At 58.0% G+C, this 16,853-nt stretch overlaps 1 protein-coding gene across 1 annotated transcript; it reads left to right on the top strand.

Annotated features, from left to right (window-relative positions):
* Positions 1-7,263: 7,263 nt before the first annotated feature.
* On the top strand, positions 7,264-8,944 carry LOC128915046 (brain-specific homeobox/POU domain protein 3). The gene is made up of 2 exons (XM_054214840.1): positions 7,264-7,473; positions 8,039-8,944. The coding sequence occupies exons 1-2, from the start codon at positions 7,264-7,266 to the stop codon at positions 8,942-8,944; spliced, it is 1,116 nt and encodes a 371-aa protein (XP_054070815.1).
* Positions 8,945-16,853: the final 7,909 nt, after the last annotated feature.

Raw genomic sequence — 16,853 nt, 5'->3', positions numbered from 1 at the left:
TGAAACACGCCCTTTGCAGCCTGTCTGGCTTAAAATGAGGGTGCTCAGCACCGGTTACACAATAGAGAGGGCTCAGGTACTCTGCAAATACATTTGATACACTGAAAGGGCTGCGGGAGCGTATCAGACGAAGTTCCTTACTTTGCTCAGGCAGCCTATCAAATATTTAACGGGCTGCCATAGGCAATTACATTAGAGGAGATAGTTAAACACCCCCTACCCTAGGGCACCCCCCTGCAATGTAAATCAAACAAATTGGACTCTTTTCACAATTGACACACACGATTTTACTTACTGTAAATAATTTAGTATTAAAAAGTCGAGCTACACTTTGCCCCATCTGGAATTTCTTTTCTCCTGCTCTCTCTCCTGCTCCGCGGAGTGGAGCCGCGTGGACACCCGGCTCCTAATGCGATAGATGGAGTGGAGGAATTTTGCTGCCTGGGTGAGCCGTTAAAAGATTCCCATTTCCTAATGGAAGAAACCACACTCAGGAAACTTGCGAAGTTGCCCATTTAAAACAGCCAGAGATGTTCCCTGCCAGCTAGCACGGGATGGGGAAAATCCCTCCCTCCGGAAGGGGTTTGGTCTATCGCTGCTTGGCATCTCCTGGGGTCGCAGCAATCTCCTATAAAAGTTGGCTGAATGGTTGCACTTTTTAATTAAAAGCTATCTTTCACGATTAGGCTCAGCGGGGTTTTAATAAGGATTTTTACAAGCTGGCTCGCGGCGCTGGCCTGCGCAGATAGTCCTTCTCCTACACCTAAAGTGCTAGACCTGGGCATTAAAACACGCTGCGCTATTCGGGCGACGGGAGAGATCTCGTCGCCCTCAGGAGCTATTTCTGCGTTCCTCTCCCAGCCTCCAGAAAAACAGGCCTTTTGAAAGCAGGGTATTTTGAACCACGACTTGATGTCTTTTTCTAATTCCAGCACAAAATTTGCCTCTCCTGTGATGCCCCTGTTTGCCAGGGAGTCGCGTGGGGGGCTACCCCCGCATGCCGCCATCCTGGGTTTGATCTCACACCACATTTAAATTCGGTGAAATTCCCCCGTGCAGGAGAAATGTTCTCCTCTGTGCCATGGGCCTCTCTCGGGGAGTTTAGTTTAGTTAAAAAGTGCTCGGGGCTTGATTTTCCATTCCCGCACTCAAGCAGGCAATTTAAACCATCACCCCATCGCCGTGTACGGGCCTCTGGCAGGTAGAGCCGCTTACACGTTTTCCGACAAAACCAATTTTCGTCAGAAAATGTCAATTCCGATGAGATTGAAGCATTTAATCCCCAAACATCTTAATTTTGATGGATGGATCCTCCCCAGGGTTCCCACAGATGGTGGCGGGTTGTGTCAGAGCTGCCAAGCGGCTGAGCGGGGCTGGGATGTGCTAACGGGAGCCGCGGCCCTGGGAGGGCCAGGATGCTGCCGGGGGCAGGCGGAGCTGCAGGCAGGGGCTGGGACGGATGGCGGGAGCAAGAACTATTGGCTATTTGGGGATGAAATTAATCATAGCATCATAGAGTGGGGTTTTTTTAAGGGATCTTCAGGACCACCCAGTGGCACCCCCTGCCCTGGGCAGGGACACCTCCCACCAGCCCAGGTTGCTCCCAGCCCCGTCCAACCTGGCCTTGAACCCCTCCAGGGATGGGGCAGCCACAGCTTCTCTGGGCAACCTGGGCCAGGGGCTCACCGCCCTCACAGCAAAGAGTTTCTTCCCAATATCTCATCTCAGTCTCCCCTCTTCCAGTGGAAAACCCTTCTCCCTCGTCCCATGGCTCCCCTCCCTGCTCCAGAGTCCCTCCCCAGCTTTCCTGGAGCCCCTTTAGGGACTGGCAGGGGCTGGAAGGTCTCCGCGGAGCCTTCTCTCCTCCAGGCTGAACCCCCCCAGCTCTCTCAGCCTGTCCCCACAGCAGAGGGGCTCCAGCCCTCCCAGCAGCTCCGGGGCCTCCTCCGGCCCCGCTCCAACAGCTCCGTGTCCTTCTGCTGTTGGTGCCCCAGGGCTGGAGGCAGCGCTGCAGGGGGGTCTCCCAGAGCGGAGCAGAGGGGCAGAATCCCCCCCTCGCCCTGCTGCCCACACTTCTTTTAAGGACAAAATTTCCAGTGCACTAGAAATTCACCATTTTTGGCTACTCCCACCCGCTCAGGCCCTGGGAAGGAGCTCAAGGAAAGGGGAGGGAGGGAGACGGGTCCCCTTGCCTGTCACACTGACCGGGTGGGGGGAGACCCTCCACGGACCGATTTCCTGATCTCTACATCACCCCACACAGCGTTTCCCAGGAGCGGTCCTGACAGCCAGCCCATGCAGGTGGGTACCTGTCCCCTAAGGTCTCTGCCCACTCTTTGGGGTGACATCCGCACTCGGCTGCCCACCGGCACCGGCACCCTCCCGCTGCTGGGAAATGTGTCCGGGCTCGCACAGTGTGATCCGGGGACAGCGGATCCGGAGCTCCGCTGATGAGAAGAAAGTGGCAACGGTCACCTGGGGACAGAGCCATTTCCAGCCAACACAGCTGCCCGCGCGGGGAGGATCCCTGTGCTCCAGCCTGCCGCAGAAAGTCGCGTCCCTTTTCCACCGGATCCTCTCCCGCAGGCCGGGAGAGCCGTGTCCCCTCTGCTCTGCCTCAGTGTTGCGCTGGAAGCTGTTAATCGCTGCCAGCGGGTTTAATTGGTAGCTAGAACACACAGACCCCATTAAAGCCCACGAGGGTGCCAAGGGCTCTCATTCAGGCACAAATGAAGGAGCAATCAAACCCACTTAGGTAATAAAAACAGCTGGAGTCTGGAGGCAACTGCCTGAGGCACCAAACCACATGGCAGGCAGGACAACCCTCTAAAAAGTCTGCATTGAGTTGTCCTTTGATTGAAAACACGGGGATTAGGTGGAGTGTTGCAAGATTTTATTGGTTAGGGGCAGGAAGCCAGACCAAGAAATTATGGGTCATCTTCAAAAAGCAACCGAGAGATGGAGTTTCTTGAATGCAGACCTTGCTGGAGCACGTCTCCGGGATTATTTTTCCAGTGGGAATGACAAGCCAGAGGATCTAATGCACTGGCTGTAGATATCACGACACCCACAATATCCCTGGCCCCTTTTGCTAAGTTTTCATGCCACGGCAGATGACCACGACATCTGACCATCGCAAGGAGCAACAGCAGCGTGAAGAGCTTTCTGGCTCTTCATTTCTGCGTAGGGATTTACCTCAGCAAGGGTTCCCAAAGCCACCAGCCAGATTCAGATCACAGGGCTCAGTGTTTTAATTTGGCCTCAATAGCAGAGGTCCTGCCTCTCCTCTCTTTTACGCTGATTCCAGTGAAATACCTCCTGCTTCGCAGGAGTTACTGATACGGATGGGTAAGAGAGGAGGGTCTGGACTACCGCATTTGTGGAGCAATTGGGGAGGAAAGCGACATGAAGAGACCACAGTGGGCATTGCAGAGCTGCCCCATGTAACTCGACAGAGACAACGCTTTCCAGGCGTTGGCGACCGCCTGGAAGTTTGGCCCGTTCCTTGCAAGGTGCACTATCGAGATTCAGGAGATCAGGCCTGGGGTAGGAAATCCGCTTTCCCAGAGTTTATTCAAGCTGACTCAGGGTCGTATGGTCCCATCCCAGGCTTTCTCTTGTGCTAATGGGGCTTAGCCCTTTTTGCCCTCCCCAGAATAGCACAGTTCTCCTTAAACCATTAGGGGATGGCAATACCTGAGCCTCCAGAGGAGGGAAGCCTTCCTGTGCCTGCCGGGAAAGATTAATCCATCAAGGGGAAGGAAAAACGGAGAAGGGATGTGGGGAGAAAGCCAAGGAGGAGGTGGACTGAAGCTATTCAGCAGACACCCTCCCCGGCCCCAGACCAGGTCCTTCACAGACAAGCCCGTCCCACTCATCTGAAGTGTCACCACCCAGGCTCCAGGGGGTGTTTGTCCTTATCCATGATAGAGCCAGATGCCACAGCAACAGAGGGACTATCCAATAACTGGATAGGGAGGGCACCTCCTCTCTCCCCTGCTGGGGCAGCCCACAAATCCATGCAGGAGCTGGTAGGAGGACGGGTCCATCCATGGAGCAGAGCCGTGGTGGTGTCCCTGCTGTCACCGTGGTGGCCCTCTGTGTCCCGACTTGTGCATGCCCGTGTGTCTGTACTTCGGTGTGGGCAGAGGGGCGTTCGGGGGTCCTGCCCTGAGGATCTCTCGCTCAAAAAGTTCATTGCCAAGACAAAGCACAGCCAGGGCAGGGTGCTCAGGGCTGTGAGGAGGAGAGACTCTAAGGGTGGAGGCTTGGCTGCTTGGAAAAGAGGTCTGCGGAGCTCCGATACGCAGGGGGATGAGAGGGGGAATGCCATTCACTGCATCTGTTTCTTGTCTCATCTTCCCAGATGAGCACCCAAGACCCAGGGCTGGTTGAGTCTCTGGGCTGGCCTGGGGCAGCAGTTCTGCTGCTCCAGCAGTTGTTTCAGTGCTTGCAAGTGTGGAAAATGAGATCAGAAAGGGCTTTGTGCGCTGGAAAAGGTGTTTCTTGTGCTTCCCACCGGGCTATCTAGCCTTGTGCTGTCCTCGGACTCTGCCTTCTCTCAGGTCCTGAGCTTCCTGGAGGTGTGGAAAACCAGCTGCCGAGCCCCTCAAAGAGGAGTTACTCATCTGATTTCCCCCTTTTCCAGCTGACTCTGAGCGCTGTGTGGAAGAGGAGCGTGCCCAGGTCTAATCCCAGAGTCCCCGACCTCCTCCTCCTTCTGGGACAGAGTCTGGAGTCAGTTCCTTGCAGCAAAATGCAGCTGGGCACAAGGTCTGCTTCCTTGGGGAGAGCTAAATCCAGGGCTAGGGACTGAGCTGCTCTCTCCAAACCTTCCTCCTCTGAGCTGCTGAAATGCAGAGAATGAGGAGAAAGGAGGTAGAGGGGTCACCGAGAAGAGCCCAGCAAAAGAAATGATGAAATACCCTGACAAAAGCTTCTGGCCGTCATGAGAGAGTTAAGAAATCCAGGGGTTGTCACCTGCAGAGCCCCCAGGAGGGACAATTCCCCTTTGCAACAATTCTGCCCGAGCCTCCGTGGTACGGAAAGCTCCCGGGGAAGGATCCTCTCTGGCAGCCGCTCTCCGCTGCCCATCGCCTGATGCTGCAGTCTCTCCGCAAGCAGCAGAGGGGAGACCGTGACTCAGAGCTGATGGAAAGCAGAAGGGGAAGAGACTTCAGAGCTCCCGTCTGCTCCTGCCTGCGCATAGCCAGAGCGTCAGCGCGCTGGCAGGCCACGCTGCCGGCCCTGGTGGCCTCTGGCACATGTAGGATGCTTTAATGAACAGGACGGTCTGCCTGGACCGCGGTGTGTAGGGACTGCTCATTGACCCTCTCCCATCTCTCGGGCCACCAGGGAGGGGGCTTTCCTGGCAGCACCATGGTGCTGGCGCAGTTCTTCCCCCAAGCAGATGACTCCAGAGTCGGGATTTGGCCCGCTGTGGCCTCTCCTCCACCCCTCTGCACAAGCGATGTGCTGCGCAGCCCCAGCGCAGGGACCTTCCCGCTGCGGGAGCATCACCGTTTGGTGGCTGTGCCTGGGGCTGGGCAGCAGCACGCACGGTGACGGTTGCTTTCAAAGTCTCCTATCACGGGATCTGACCTTTCCCCAGGCGTTTCCAGAGCCAAAGAACCATCTTTTGGGGGCCACTTCAGCCTCTCAGGTGAGGCTGCGATGAGGACAGCGTTTTCCTTCCCTTGTGACACTTGCTGACCGTGTCTGACCCAAGGTGCTTGGCAGGATCCCCCTGAGAAGGGACGTCCCAGAGGACGCCGCGCGCAGGCTCTGCAGAGAAGAGGGTGAGTGGGAAAGGGGCCAGGGAAACTGATACTTGCCCTGACTCCTAACACACCTGCAGCGGGTATAATCCTCCTTACCTGCGTTGCTGGGGCTGGATTTTCTGGGCTGGATGAACACAGGCTGTTCCCTTGAGAAGGCGTTTGCTCTCAGCATGACCAAGCACCCTCCTACCACCCATCAACCCCACGGCCGCCGTCCCCCGCTCCAGCAGGCGCTGGGGTTCCCCCTGCTCTGGGCTGGCAGTGCTGCTGCCCGTCACACTTCTCGTGTGCCTTTGGGCAGGGCCGGGAGCAGCCGCGGGGGGCTGCCAAGCCCCCCGCAATCCAGCATGCAACCACCAAACTTCATGCTTTTTTCCAGTGACAGGGTCTGGGTTTGGCCACAGACGGGGAGGAGAGGGAGGGAAATGCCATGGGCTGCGTGGAAGTTCATACGGACAGGGAAGTGCGGAGGCAGAAGGACTGTCAGGCAGAGCCAGGCAGCGACAGGCTGGAGGGGGGAGGATGGAGAGGCTGCAGAGAGACAGACAGACATGGAGCCCGTGGGACACTGCACTGGCGGGAGGATTTGGGTAACCGAGCCAGCTTAATCGAAACAGGAAAGTTGGTGAAAAGAAAAGTTGGTGAAACTTTTCCTTATTTCATTGTTCTGATGGTGTTTAACCCCAGGTACCTTTTCCCTTCAGAGAGAGAGGAGGGGGTTCGGGAAGGCTCCTGTTTGCACCCAGGCTCGGGTCTGCTCTGCTCCCCAATCGCCTCCGGGGGCAAAGCCAGCCCCCAGCCGCGGGCCGGGATGGGGCAGGGATCGGGCAGGGATGGGGCAGGGACCGGGCAGGGTCTCGGCGGGGCCGGCCGGGGGGATGCAGCGGGGGAGCACCGCGGGCCGGGCCGGGCCGTGCCGAGCTGCGGGGATGCTCGACGGCGGCTTCCCGGGGCAGGAGCGGGGCCCGGCGGCCGCAGCCCCGTCCCGGCGCGGGCTGGAGGGACCCCGGAGCGACACCCCCCATCCCGGCCGCAGGGGCTGGGGGGGACCGGCAGATCGGCGCGCCGGCGGGGAGCCCCGGGATGCGCAGTGCCGGGACGGGGTTGAACTCCGGTTTGGGGGGGTACAAGCGGAGGGGGGGGGGGGTGTTAATCCCGGTTTGGGGGAGTACAACAGGAGAGGATGTGAGTAATTCCAGGTTTGGGGGGTATAACCGGAGGCGGGGGGGAGTCCTGGTTTTGGGGGGGTACAACCGGAGAGGGGGGGTGTGATTCCGGTTTGGGGGGGGAAATCGGAGGTGGGGTGGGTGATTCCCGGTTTGGAGGGGGTACAACCGGAGGTGGGGGGTGGGGGGGGAGTCCTAGTTTGGGGGAGTACAACCGGGGGTGGGGGGGTGAGCTCACTGCCCGGGGGCGGGCGGTGGGAGGTGCCTCCCGAGCCCCATCCAATGAGCGGGCGGGGGGGCGGGGGGGCCGGGCTATAATGCTATTGATGCCGGGCGGCGGAGACAGACAATACCGCGCCCCCGGAGTCGGGCTGCCCGGAGCGCCCCTGCCCCGCTCCTCTCCCACCATGATGTCCATGAACAGCAAGCAGGCGTTCAGCATGCACCCCATCCTGCACGAGCCCAAGTACCCCCACCTGCACACCAGCTCCGAAGCCATCCGCAGAGCCTGCCTGCCCGCCCCCCAGGTAAGCCGGACGGGTTTCGACGGGGGAGGGAGGGTCCGCACCCGCGGAGCGTCCTCCCCAACTTCACTTCGGCAGCCGCCGGGTTCCCGTCTGGGTTTGGGGTTGTTTGGTTTTTTTTTTTGGGGGGGGTCCCCTCGCTCCTCCCGGACGGGCTGGGGACTGTCGCTGCCCCCCTCCCTTCCCCCGGGTGCTCGGAGCGGGGAGAGGGGCTGGGGGAGCCGGGGGAAGAGTTGGGGGTCCGTCCCGGGCTGGCGTAGGGCAACCGCCGAGCCCCGCGGACGCTCCGCGGGACCCCCCCGTGCTCCCCCCGCCGCGGCGGCTGCTCTTTTCTGGGGGGAGGTGGCCCCGGAGGGACGGGTGGGTGCCCGGGGTCCGGCACCCTGCGCCCGCTCCTTTTAATTAGCGGGGGGGTGCGGGTTGGACTCGGCTCCTCTCCGCCGTCCCGGGCACTGCCGGGGGGGCAGCGCGGGACCTCCCCAGCGCCGCTTTCCTTCTAATCCTCTCCCGCTCTCTCGGTTTGTTCTTGCTCCCACTTTATCTTCCCTCCCCCCCGCCCCCCGTCCAGATCCAGGGTAACATTTTTGCGGGCTTTGACGAGACCTTGCTGCGGGGTGCTGAGGCTCTGGCCGCCGTGGATATCGTGTCGCAGAAAACCCACCCCTTCAAGCCGGATGCCACCTACCACACCATGAGCAGCGTGTCCTGCACTCCTACCTCGTCCTCCGTCCACCTGCACCACCCGTCCGTGCTGACCACGCACCATCCCCACCACCACCACCACCAGCCCTCCCAGGGCTTGGACGGCGAGCTCCTGGACCACCTCAACTCCGCTCTCCCGCTGGGAGGGGTGCCAGGCCCGGAGGTGGGCTCCACACCTTCGCACCCTCACTCCCACATGTCGGCCATCAACCACATGGCCCACCACTCCCAACCTATGAACATGTCCCACCCCCACGGCCTGGCTTCCCACGCTGTCATCTCCGGCCCCGAGACGGAGACGGACCCCCGGGAGCTGGAGTCCTTTGCCGAGCGGTTCAAGCAGCGAAGGATCAAGCTGGGGGTGACCCAGGCGGACGTGGGCTCCGCGTTGGCCAACCTGAAGATCCCCGGGGTGGGCTGCCTTAGCCAAAGCACAATCTGCAGGTTTGAGTCCCTCACCTTGTCCCACAACAACATGGTGGCCCTCAAACCCATCCTGGAAGCGTGGCTGGAGGAGGCCGAGCGGGCCCAGAGGGAGAAAATGACCAAACCTGAGATCTACACAGGGGGTGACAAGAAACGCAAGCGCACCTCCATCGCCGCCCCTGAAAAGCGGTCGCTGGAGGCCTATTTTGCCGTGCAGCCGCGGCCCTCCTCGGAGAAAATTGCCGCCATCGCCGAGAAGTTAGACTTGAAGAAGAACGTGGTGCGGGTCTGGTTTTGCAATCAGAGACAGAAGCAGAAAAGGATGAAATTTTCTGCCACCTACTGAAGAAGGGGCTGGGAGGGCAGTGATGGGGGGAGCGCCTGCCCCCCCTCAGCCAGCCCACAGCGGTCCCAGCCCCTCCGAAACGGGCAGGGTTTGGGGTTGTTGGGTTTTTTTTTTTGTTGTTAAAAAAAAAATTGGGAGGGGAAAAAAAAGAAAAATAAACCTAAAAAAGGGAAACCCACCCAAAGCAAAGCAAACAGTTTGGTGCCTGCTCCTCACCCCCGGGCGAAGTGGCCCCGCTGTTATGACTGGTACAGACTGCTTTTGTAGATAAAACTGGAAAAAAGATGGAGAAAAAAGAAAAGACAAAACGAAAGGCTTAGGAGAGGGGGGAATTTTGGGGTGCCCGGAGTCAGGGCAGCAGCAGCGAGAACCCGGCGGGTCTTTGTTGCACCCCCTCGTCCCGTTCCGTCTCGGCCGGGGCTGTGGCACCGCTCTCTCCTCGGTGCCCGCTCCTCTTCTTTTAAAAAATTAAAAAAAAAGAAAAAAAAACTAAAAAATTTAAAACAAATAAGAAAGAAAACGAGCTGAAAGCCGCCGCGGACGGCTGTAAATACGGAGGTGCCGGCCCGTGCCCCCCCTGCCAGGTCCCCCCGCACACACCCGCACACACACGCACTTGCATGGTTTTGTTCGCTCCCCCCCCCCCCGCCCCCAGCAAACCCATCGCATTTTCGCAATAACGTTTCTGTTTCTACCTCATCGGCTAAATTAAAAAAAAAAAAAAAAGAGGGGAAAAAAAGAAAAAAAAAAGAAGGAAAAAAAAGAGAAAAGAATAAAAAAAAAGAAAAAAAAATTGGCACGTCCCTGGAGTCACGGTTTGTTCGGGGAGATAAACGGAGATTTTATTTTGCTTTGGTTTCACTCAAACTGTTCGATAGCCGTATGATTTCACCGTAAAAAAAAAAAAAAAGAAATAATAACAATCCTACGCTTCGACAATCAAACCATTCTGGGGCTGGGGGGAGCGGCGGGACCGGCCCGGGGACGCGGGGGCGCCCGGCCGCCTTTGCAAATAGTGAACTCTGCACTTTCTAAGGCAAGAATACTCTTTTTTTTTTTCTTTTTTTTTTCTTTTCCTTTGCATATTTAATAGAGAAATTTGCCTCCTTTTCCTTTTTTTTTCTGTTTGTTTTTTTTTTTTTTTAAATTTAAATTAAACGAGATTTCGTTTCGCTGTGTGTGTGCTGAATGAAATTTGGTGTCTGTGTACGCTGCAGCATTTCAAATAAATCATGCACGTTTTACCTCACCCTCCTGCCTCCTGGAGTCACTGCGGCCCCGGGGACCCCCTCCCCTCCCGGCCCGGGGACCCCCGGTACCGGCCGGGGCGGCTCCTCCAGCCCATCCCCGCCGCCTCCGGCCGGGCTGGGGGGCTCGACCCTTCCTCCTCCGTGGGGAAAAAAAAACGAAATGAAACGAAAATCAACGAAACGCGGGGCACAGCCGCCCTCGGCCACCCCGGGGGGGAGCGGGGTCTCTCCCGCAGCGAACCCGCCGGTGTCAGCCCCGCCGGGGGGGCTGGAGACGGACGGGAGAGTGTTTTTTCCCTTTCCCCGCCCGGGACGAACCCAAACTCGGCGTGTTTTGACGCCTCACGGATGGCTGCCGGGGTGGGTTCTGTTTTAAAGCCCGGACGATGCTCCCGGGGGCTGAATTCGTTGGGTTCTAAAATCCCCCGCGCCCTCCCGCAAACGGCTGCGGGACGCGCTATGCCCCTCGGCCCCCCCTCCGCCTTCCCGGGGGGGTCCCTCCAGGCAGCCCCTACCACCCCCTCCCCGGCCCCGGCCGGGCTGCGACGGAAAAGGGCTGAGAAAGGGATATTTTAACTCCCGGCTCCGCTTTTCCTCGAGTTTCGGCTCCCGCAGCCGCTCGCAGCGAAACCGTCCCCGAAAGGAGCGTTATGGGGAGCAGAACCGCTGTGCGGGGGGGGCGCGGTAAAAAGCGGGGTGCTTCAGTTTGTTTTGTTTTTGTTTGGTTGGGTTTTTGTTATTTTTTTTTCGTTTGGGTTTTTGTTTGTTTGTTTGTTGTTTGTTTTTTGGTTTGGTTTGGGTTTTGTTTTTTTATCACTTAGGGAAAATAAATAAATATCTATCCATCTACCCAAGCGCAGGGAGCCGGGACCTGCGGCTTCGTAATTTAGGCTGGAGCGTGGTGCGACGCTGCACCCCGGCAGCCGGGGGGACGGAGCGGCTCCCGAACCCGCAGATTTTACGGCGTGGGGGGGGGGGGGGGGCGGGGAGGAAACTCTAAAATAACAAAATAAACGGAAAAGAGGGGAAAATTGCGCAGCGGCCGAAATAACTGCCGGAGGAGCCGCCTCAGCCCGAGCGAGCGGGGCGGGCTGGGCGGTGCGGGCAGACCCCGCACGGTGGGACCGGCAGTGGCAGCGGGGGCCGCCCGTCCCGGGGGGGGGGGGTGTGTGTGTGTGTCCCCCCGGGCCCGCACAGCTGCGGCCGGCCGCCTCTATTCCTGGGCTCTTCGCAAAACCCCATCCCCGCCTTTGTTCTTTTCGCTCCCTTCCCTGTTTTTTCCATGAAGCGAAAAGCGCATTTTCATAAATAGACCTTGGCCAAGTGCTGGCGATGAAATTTTAATGAAGGCTGGATGCTGAGTGCTGCCCGGGGGGGCCTTGGAGAATCAGCTCCGCGCAGCATTAGCAGGGCCCTGTTCGCTCTCCCCCCTCACCCCCCTTTTCCCCGGCTCTCCCTCGCAGACATAACACACCCCAGTCTGCTGCTTCTCCTGCCCCGCAGCGTCCCCCCCACGGCCGCCCCCTCCTCAAAGCTGCGGTGAGGGGCGTCGGGGTCGCTGCGCCGGGCCGGGGTCGGTGCCCGGTGCCGGTGGCTCGCAGGTACCGCTCTTCTTCACCCCCCCGGCCCCCCAACCCCTCCCCACTCCACCTCGCTCTTAAAAGTTTGCAAAAGCGAGCGATGCAATATTTATCAGCCGCGATCATAAAAAGGCGAGTCGGTATTTCCCAGGCACAAATGCAAAGCGCCGGGCTCGGGAGCCGGAGCGGGGCTGGGCCGGACGGGACTCCCCCCACCGGGCGGGGAGCAACCCCCCCCCCCCCTTCCCGGACAGGTAAGGGCGGGGGCGGCCGGCCGGGGGCTGGAGCAAAGGATGGGGCAGCCCTGGATAACGAGCAGCGGGAGCTCCGGGGGCTGGGAAGGGGGGGCAGCAGCTGAGGGTAACCGGGATGAGGCCTGGCAAACTCATCACACACGGGGCAGTGGGAAGGAGCATCCCGGGGGATGGATCCTGCTCCTGCTCCTCCTGCTCCTGCTCCAGCAGCGCCCGCTGTGCTCAGATGGGGTGTGGGACTCTGGGACGGACAGGAGGGTGGTCCGCAAGGAGGTCATGAGGGGCCCCTTTGGCAGCCCAGCCCCTCTCCTAAGTAGCCACCTCCTGGGCACAGGTCGGGGAAAAGCTGCTGGTCCTTCCCGGCAGAAGGCCCGGGAGCCAGGACAGCCCGGGGACAGGTGCCAGCCACGGCCCAGCGTCTCAGTTGCTGTGTCCTGCTCCTGCTACTGCTCGCCAAGGCGCCCGGGCTGGGGAAAGGCTGGCGGGCAGCCGTGGGGAGGGAGCCCACCCCCGAGGCTGCGGGGCTGCCCGGCTGTCCCCCTTCTGGGGCCGCACAGGGGGGTCTCACCTCCAGCGCGTGGGCCCAGGCTGGATTCCCATAGGGGGGCCAAACCCCTCCAAATTCAGCCTCTTCGCACAGGGTGAGGCTGGAGGAAAGCCCTGGGCAGGGAGAGGAGGCAGAGCTTTGGAGGAAGGAGAGGAAACACACGCGGAGTGTCACGGGCACCGCACACTCTGTGTTCCTGGAGTGCAAAGGACACCCCCAAACCACGACCCCAGAGCCAAAATAGCACTGAATGAGAGGAATATTGATTGGGCTGGACACGCAGCTCTCACCTTTTTTTTTTTTTTTTTTTCCATTTGAGGTTTGATATATGAGCTAGCCTCAAGATTTATCAAACCCATGGCTTTGTCAGCAGGGCCACCTCTAAGGTTACCTGCTCACCCACCACTGATGGTGGCCCAGAGCTCAGTGAGAAGGCGATGGCCACCCTAGAGGACTTGGATCCTAACCTACCTGCAAGCTGGTGGAACGGATGGGGTGGGACAGGCCTTCTTCCTTCCCCCGATGCTCCAGCCAGGAGATGATTCATCCTGGGAACTCAAAAGCATCACCCATGGCTAATTCACCAGGGGTTTGATACAGATGCATTTGGGGACTTCAAAGCAGGGGTGCACAAGTGCAGACCTCCAGGCTCCAGTTATGGGCAATGGGCAGGAGCCACGGGGTCTACAGTGCAGGTCATCTCTTTCTAGCATCGATTTCTGGTGCGGGGCAGGTGAATGTCACTCTAGGGGCATCTCACTCACCCTACAGACTATAGAGGTGCCAAATGACCAGCCCAGACGGAGACACCTATAAACGGGGACATGGCAGCTTAGCAGAGATGGGTCCTACCCCTGGTGCTGCAAAGGCTTCCCGAGGAAAGTTGCCCACCAGATCTGGGATCTGGGCTGCTGGAGCTCGTAGACATGGGTTCTTGGAGCTCTGCCCAGTGAGCCCTGGCAGCTGGTGTGTGACCCTGTGGCAAGGATCGCTCTTGCAATGCAGGGCTTACTTCCAAGCTGTTTAGCTCCCTGCCGTGCTCTTTCTTTTTTTTTCCTGCTTTTTTTTTTCTTTTTTTTTTTTCCCTGATATAAAAGCCAAGACCGTCCAAGAATTTGGTCATCTAAGCCCCTTGAGCATATAGATAAAAGATGCAGGGCAGTGTGTCCATCCCACCACCCACCAAAGTGTGCTGGAACGTGCTCGAAGTCACCCACGCTTTGCCGAACTGAGCCTGCTCACTCCAGGCAAATGCAGAGGTGTTTGAAGAAACCTTGGGGGAAGCACTGTCCCTCCTTCATGTTTTAGAATACAGTAATTTGGGATGGAGAATGGCTGTAACGCTGTAATCCCTTCCATCCCAGTTGGTGTGACAGGCTCAGGGACCGACTGTGGCTCCTGAGCTGCAGGGTGACAGCAAAGGCTGCTGGCACCGCTCTGTGTCAGCACCAAATCCCAGGGCCAAGGGGCTGATTTCCCCACCCGGAAGGGAAACAAGGCAAGGAAGGCTGTTGGCAGCCGGACTTTCTGGGAAGGGTCCCATCTCTCCATCCATGGAGCTTGTAGGTCCGGTCCTCATGCAGAGCTTTAAAGGCTGCGGGGCACCAGCAAGGTGGCCACCACCAGCCACCCCCAGTAACAGCAGCAGCCATTGCCTGACCTTAGAGGAATAACTCCAGACCACAGGTGTGTCGCTGCAGCCAGCCCATAGACCAGGGGAAGGATACGAGAACCCCCTGCTTCAAATATTACCCGCACGTCACGGCTTTGCGCTCAGCTTTGGGTCTGGAGGAGAGAAAATGCTCCGTGTTCTTTAAAAGATTCCTGCCTTTGAAAGCCATCCAGGTAAAGGGTGCCCCTGCTGACGGACTCTCTTCTATTATTCTATGTGTTTTAGTGCATTGCAGAGCAGATGTATTTTTAAAGAGGCCGATGCTTGAAGTAGGCTCTGTTCCACTACAGGGGAAAAAGGAGCAAAGCAGTAATTACAGGCTTCACAGGGGCCCGAGCCGGGGGGGGGACACAGCCGGGCTTGAGGGGGGGAGCCCAGGCAGACGGCTAGCAATTAGCTGTCCTCGCCAAGAGTTCGTTAAAGGGGGCAGGGGACGGCATGGGGCAAACCCCGTGGCTGACTGCAGGGTGGGGGAGCCGGCAGGAAAATTATCCCCCTCCCCAGCCGCTCTCCACGAGTGCCCAGTCCTGGGTCAGGCCACAGGTTTCCCATCCCGTAGGTGCTCCTTGGTCTCTGCTTCCAAGCCCTTCCCTCAGCTCGGGGAAGTTGCTGGGGATTTTCCCTGAGCGGGGAGCGCAGGATCAGGCCCCCTCTTGCACGTCCCCACCGGAGCTCAGCTACACCAGGCGAGGAAGGGTCCTTCCGTGCTGTGGGATCAGCTCGGAGGAACAGCGTGGTGACCTGCTCGGGGGAGGAGAGAAGAGGAAACGTCTCGGTGGGCAGAGGAGATGCTGAGGGAAAGCCTGCAGGGAGCTCGCGGGGTCGGGGAGGGCGACGCTGGACGGGCCGGTGTGTGTTACCGCAGCCTGACGCTGAAACGGGGGTGGACACTCACGGACCTCAGCTTTTGGTCACCCGGGTGGCGCATTCTGCGCTGCAGAATTTGAGCCACTTTCCCCCCAGTCTGGCCAGAAGCTGGTGGGAGCTCCAGAAAGCGACAGAAAAAGCTGGTCGACACCCACCCTTGAGATGTCTCCCGGTTTGCGTTGCCAAGGACCAAACTCTGAGTTTCCTCCCCTCGCCGCCAAAGTCAGGAGTTGGGGCGCTCGATCTGCCTGCAGCGTGAGCAGCTTTAGCGCTTGGCTCTCGCGTGCAAAAAGAGAGCTCCATGCTCCACGCGCTCATCCCACCCACAGTAAGGGATCCTAATAAAGCTACAAGTTTGTGTTTCTTTTAAAATCTGTGTTAAAGAAATAATTCCAGAAATTTAATCTTGTACTTTTCCCGTGCAAAGACCAAAGTCTTGATGTCACCTACAGGAACAGCCCTCTGTGTACCAGCAGCCCTACTGAAGCCCTGGAGGAACGGTCCCTCGTTTTTACCCGTAAAAATAGCTGTGGGATTCAGCTTTGGATCATTGGGTGAATCAGAGAGCAGGGAAGCTCACAGGGGATTTCAGAAACTTTGGGATCCTGAAGATAGAGAGATCAGAGATAAAATCTATATTTCATCTGCAGCACCTCACCAACATTTCCAGCAGCTCTAGGAAAATAAGAGCTCTCTGAGAAATATGAAAATGTCAACTAAGAACGATGTTTTATTTATACCAGGCGAGGAAGCTTTTCGTTTCACATGAGAAAAAAAACCAAAACAAAATATGTGTGTTTGTATAAAATCTCGCTCAACCGTTCGGTGACTACCTGACTGCTAGCTGTGAATCAGAGGGAGTTTGTTTCCCAGAGCATCTTTTCGGCAACGTATACCCCAACCCTTGTCTCAAGCTTGTCAGCAGAAACTCTGCCTCGGTCATAGAATCACAGAATCACAGAATGTGTCGGGTCGGAAGGGACCCTTAAAGGCCATCCAGTCCAACCCCCTGCAGTGAGCAGGGACATCTTCAACTCGATCAGGTTGCTCAGAGCCCCATCCAGCCTGGCCTTGAATGTCTCCAGGGATGGCGCCTCCACCCCCTCTCTGGGCAACCTGGGCCAGTGTCTCACCACCGGCTCCAGTTCTTCACCGGAGCCAGGAAAGCACTTCCCAGCCTCACTGCACGTTACTGTTGGTTAAATAGCGGAGCAAAGCCACATCTTCCATAAAAGAGAGCACCCGACTCAAGGGGGAAACGCCTGTTGGTCTTGCAATACGATGAGGGAGTAACCAGCACACACGTCCCACCACTCTGGACCTTGTGATCTGTCCAGACTTTGAACTAGTTCCTAACACCAACCTCAACATTCAGTGCAGAATTTTTCCTGTTGTTTCTCGATATTTGCACTATGTACTTCGGGGTCCCAAGGGAGATCAGCGTTCAGGATTCTCCGCTTAGGGACGACAAAATTCGTTGTCCCCTTTTCAGCCACGCGCTGCTGACACTGGAACACGGAGGTAGGGCTGGGTCAGGGTCCCGCTGGTGGTAGGGGAAGCTCAGGGCGGGAGTGTTGCTTTCATGTAGTCACCCAAATCAGTGAATATAATTTTGGAGGCCCCTTTCCTCGCTCTGAGTCACACCAGGAGTGAATCTGTTCCCTGTCATACCTGCCTTTTGACTTTCTTTCTTCCCCCTTCGTCTTCTCCCTGCGCCCCCTCCATCTTTCCATGCAGGA

This window comes from Rissa tridactyla, chromosome 9, assembly GCF_028500815.1.
Source record: "Rissa tridactyla isolate bRisTri1 chromosome 9, bRisTri1.patW.cur.20221130, whole genome shotgun sequence".
Classification (NCBI taxonomy): domain Eukaryota; kingdom Metazoa; phylum Chordata; class Aves; order Charadriiformes; family Laridae; genus Rissa; species Rissa tridactyla.
This window is presented reverse-complemented; position numbering and strand designations above follow the sequence as displayed.

Coding starts and splice junctions, on each gene's coding strand:
- LOC128915046 (XM_054214840.1), top strand. CDS start 7,264: ATGCTATTGATGCCGGGCGGCGGAGACAGACAATACCGCGCCCCCGGA. Junction 7,474..8,038: donor CCTGCCTGCCCGCCCCCCAG/GTAAGCCGGACG, acceptor CCCCCCGTCCAG/ATCCAGGGTAACATTTTTGC.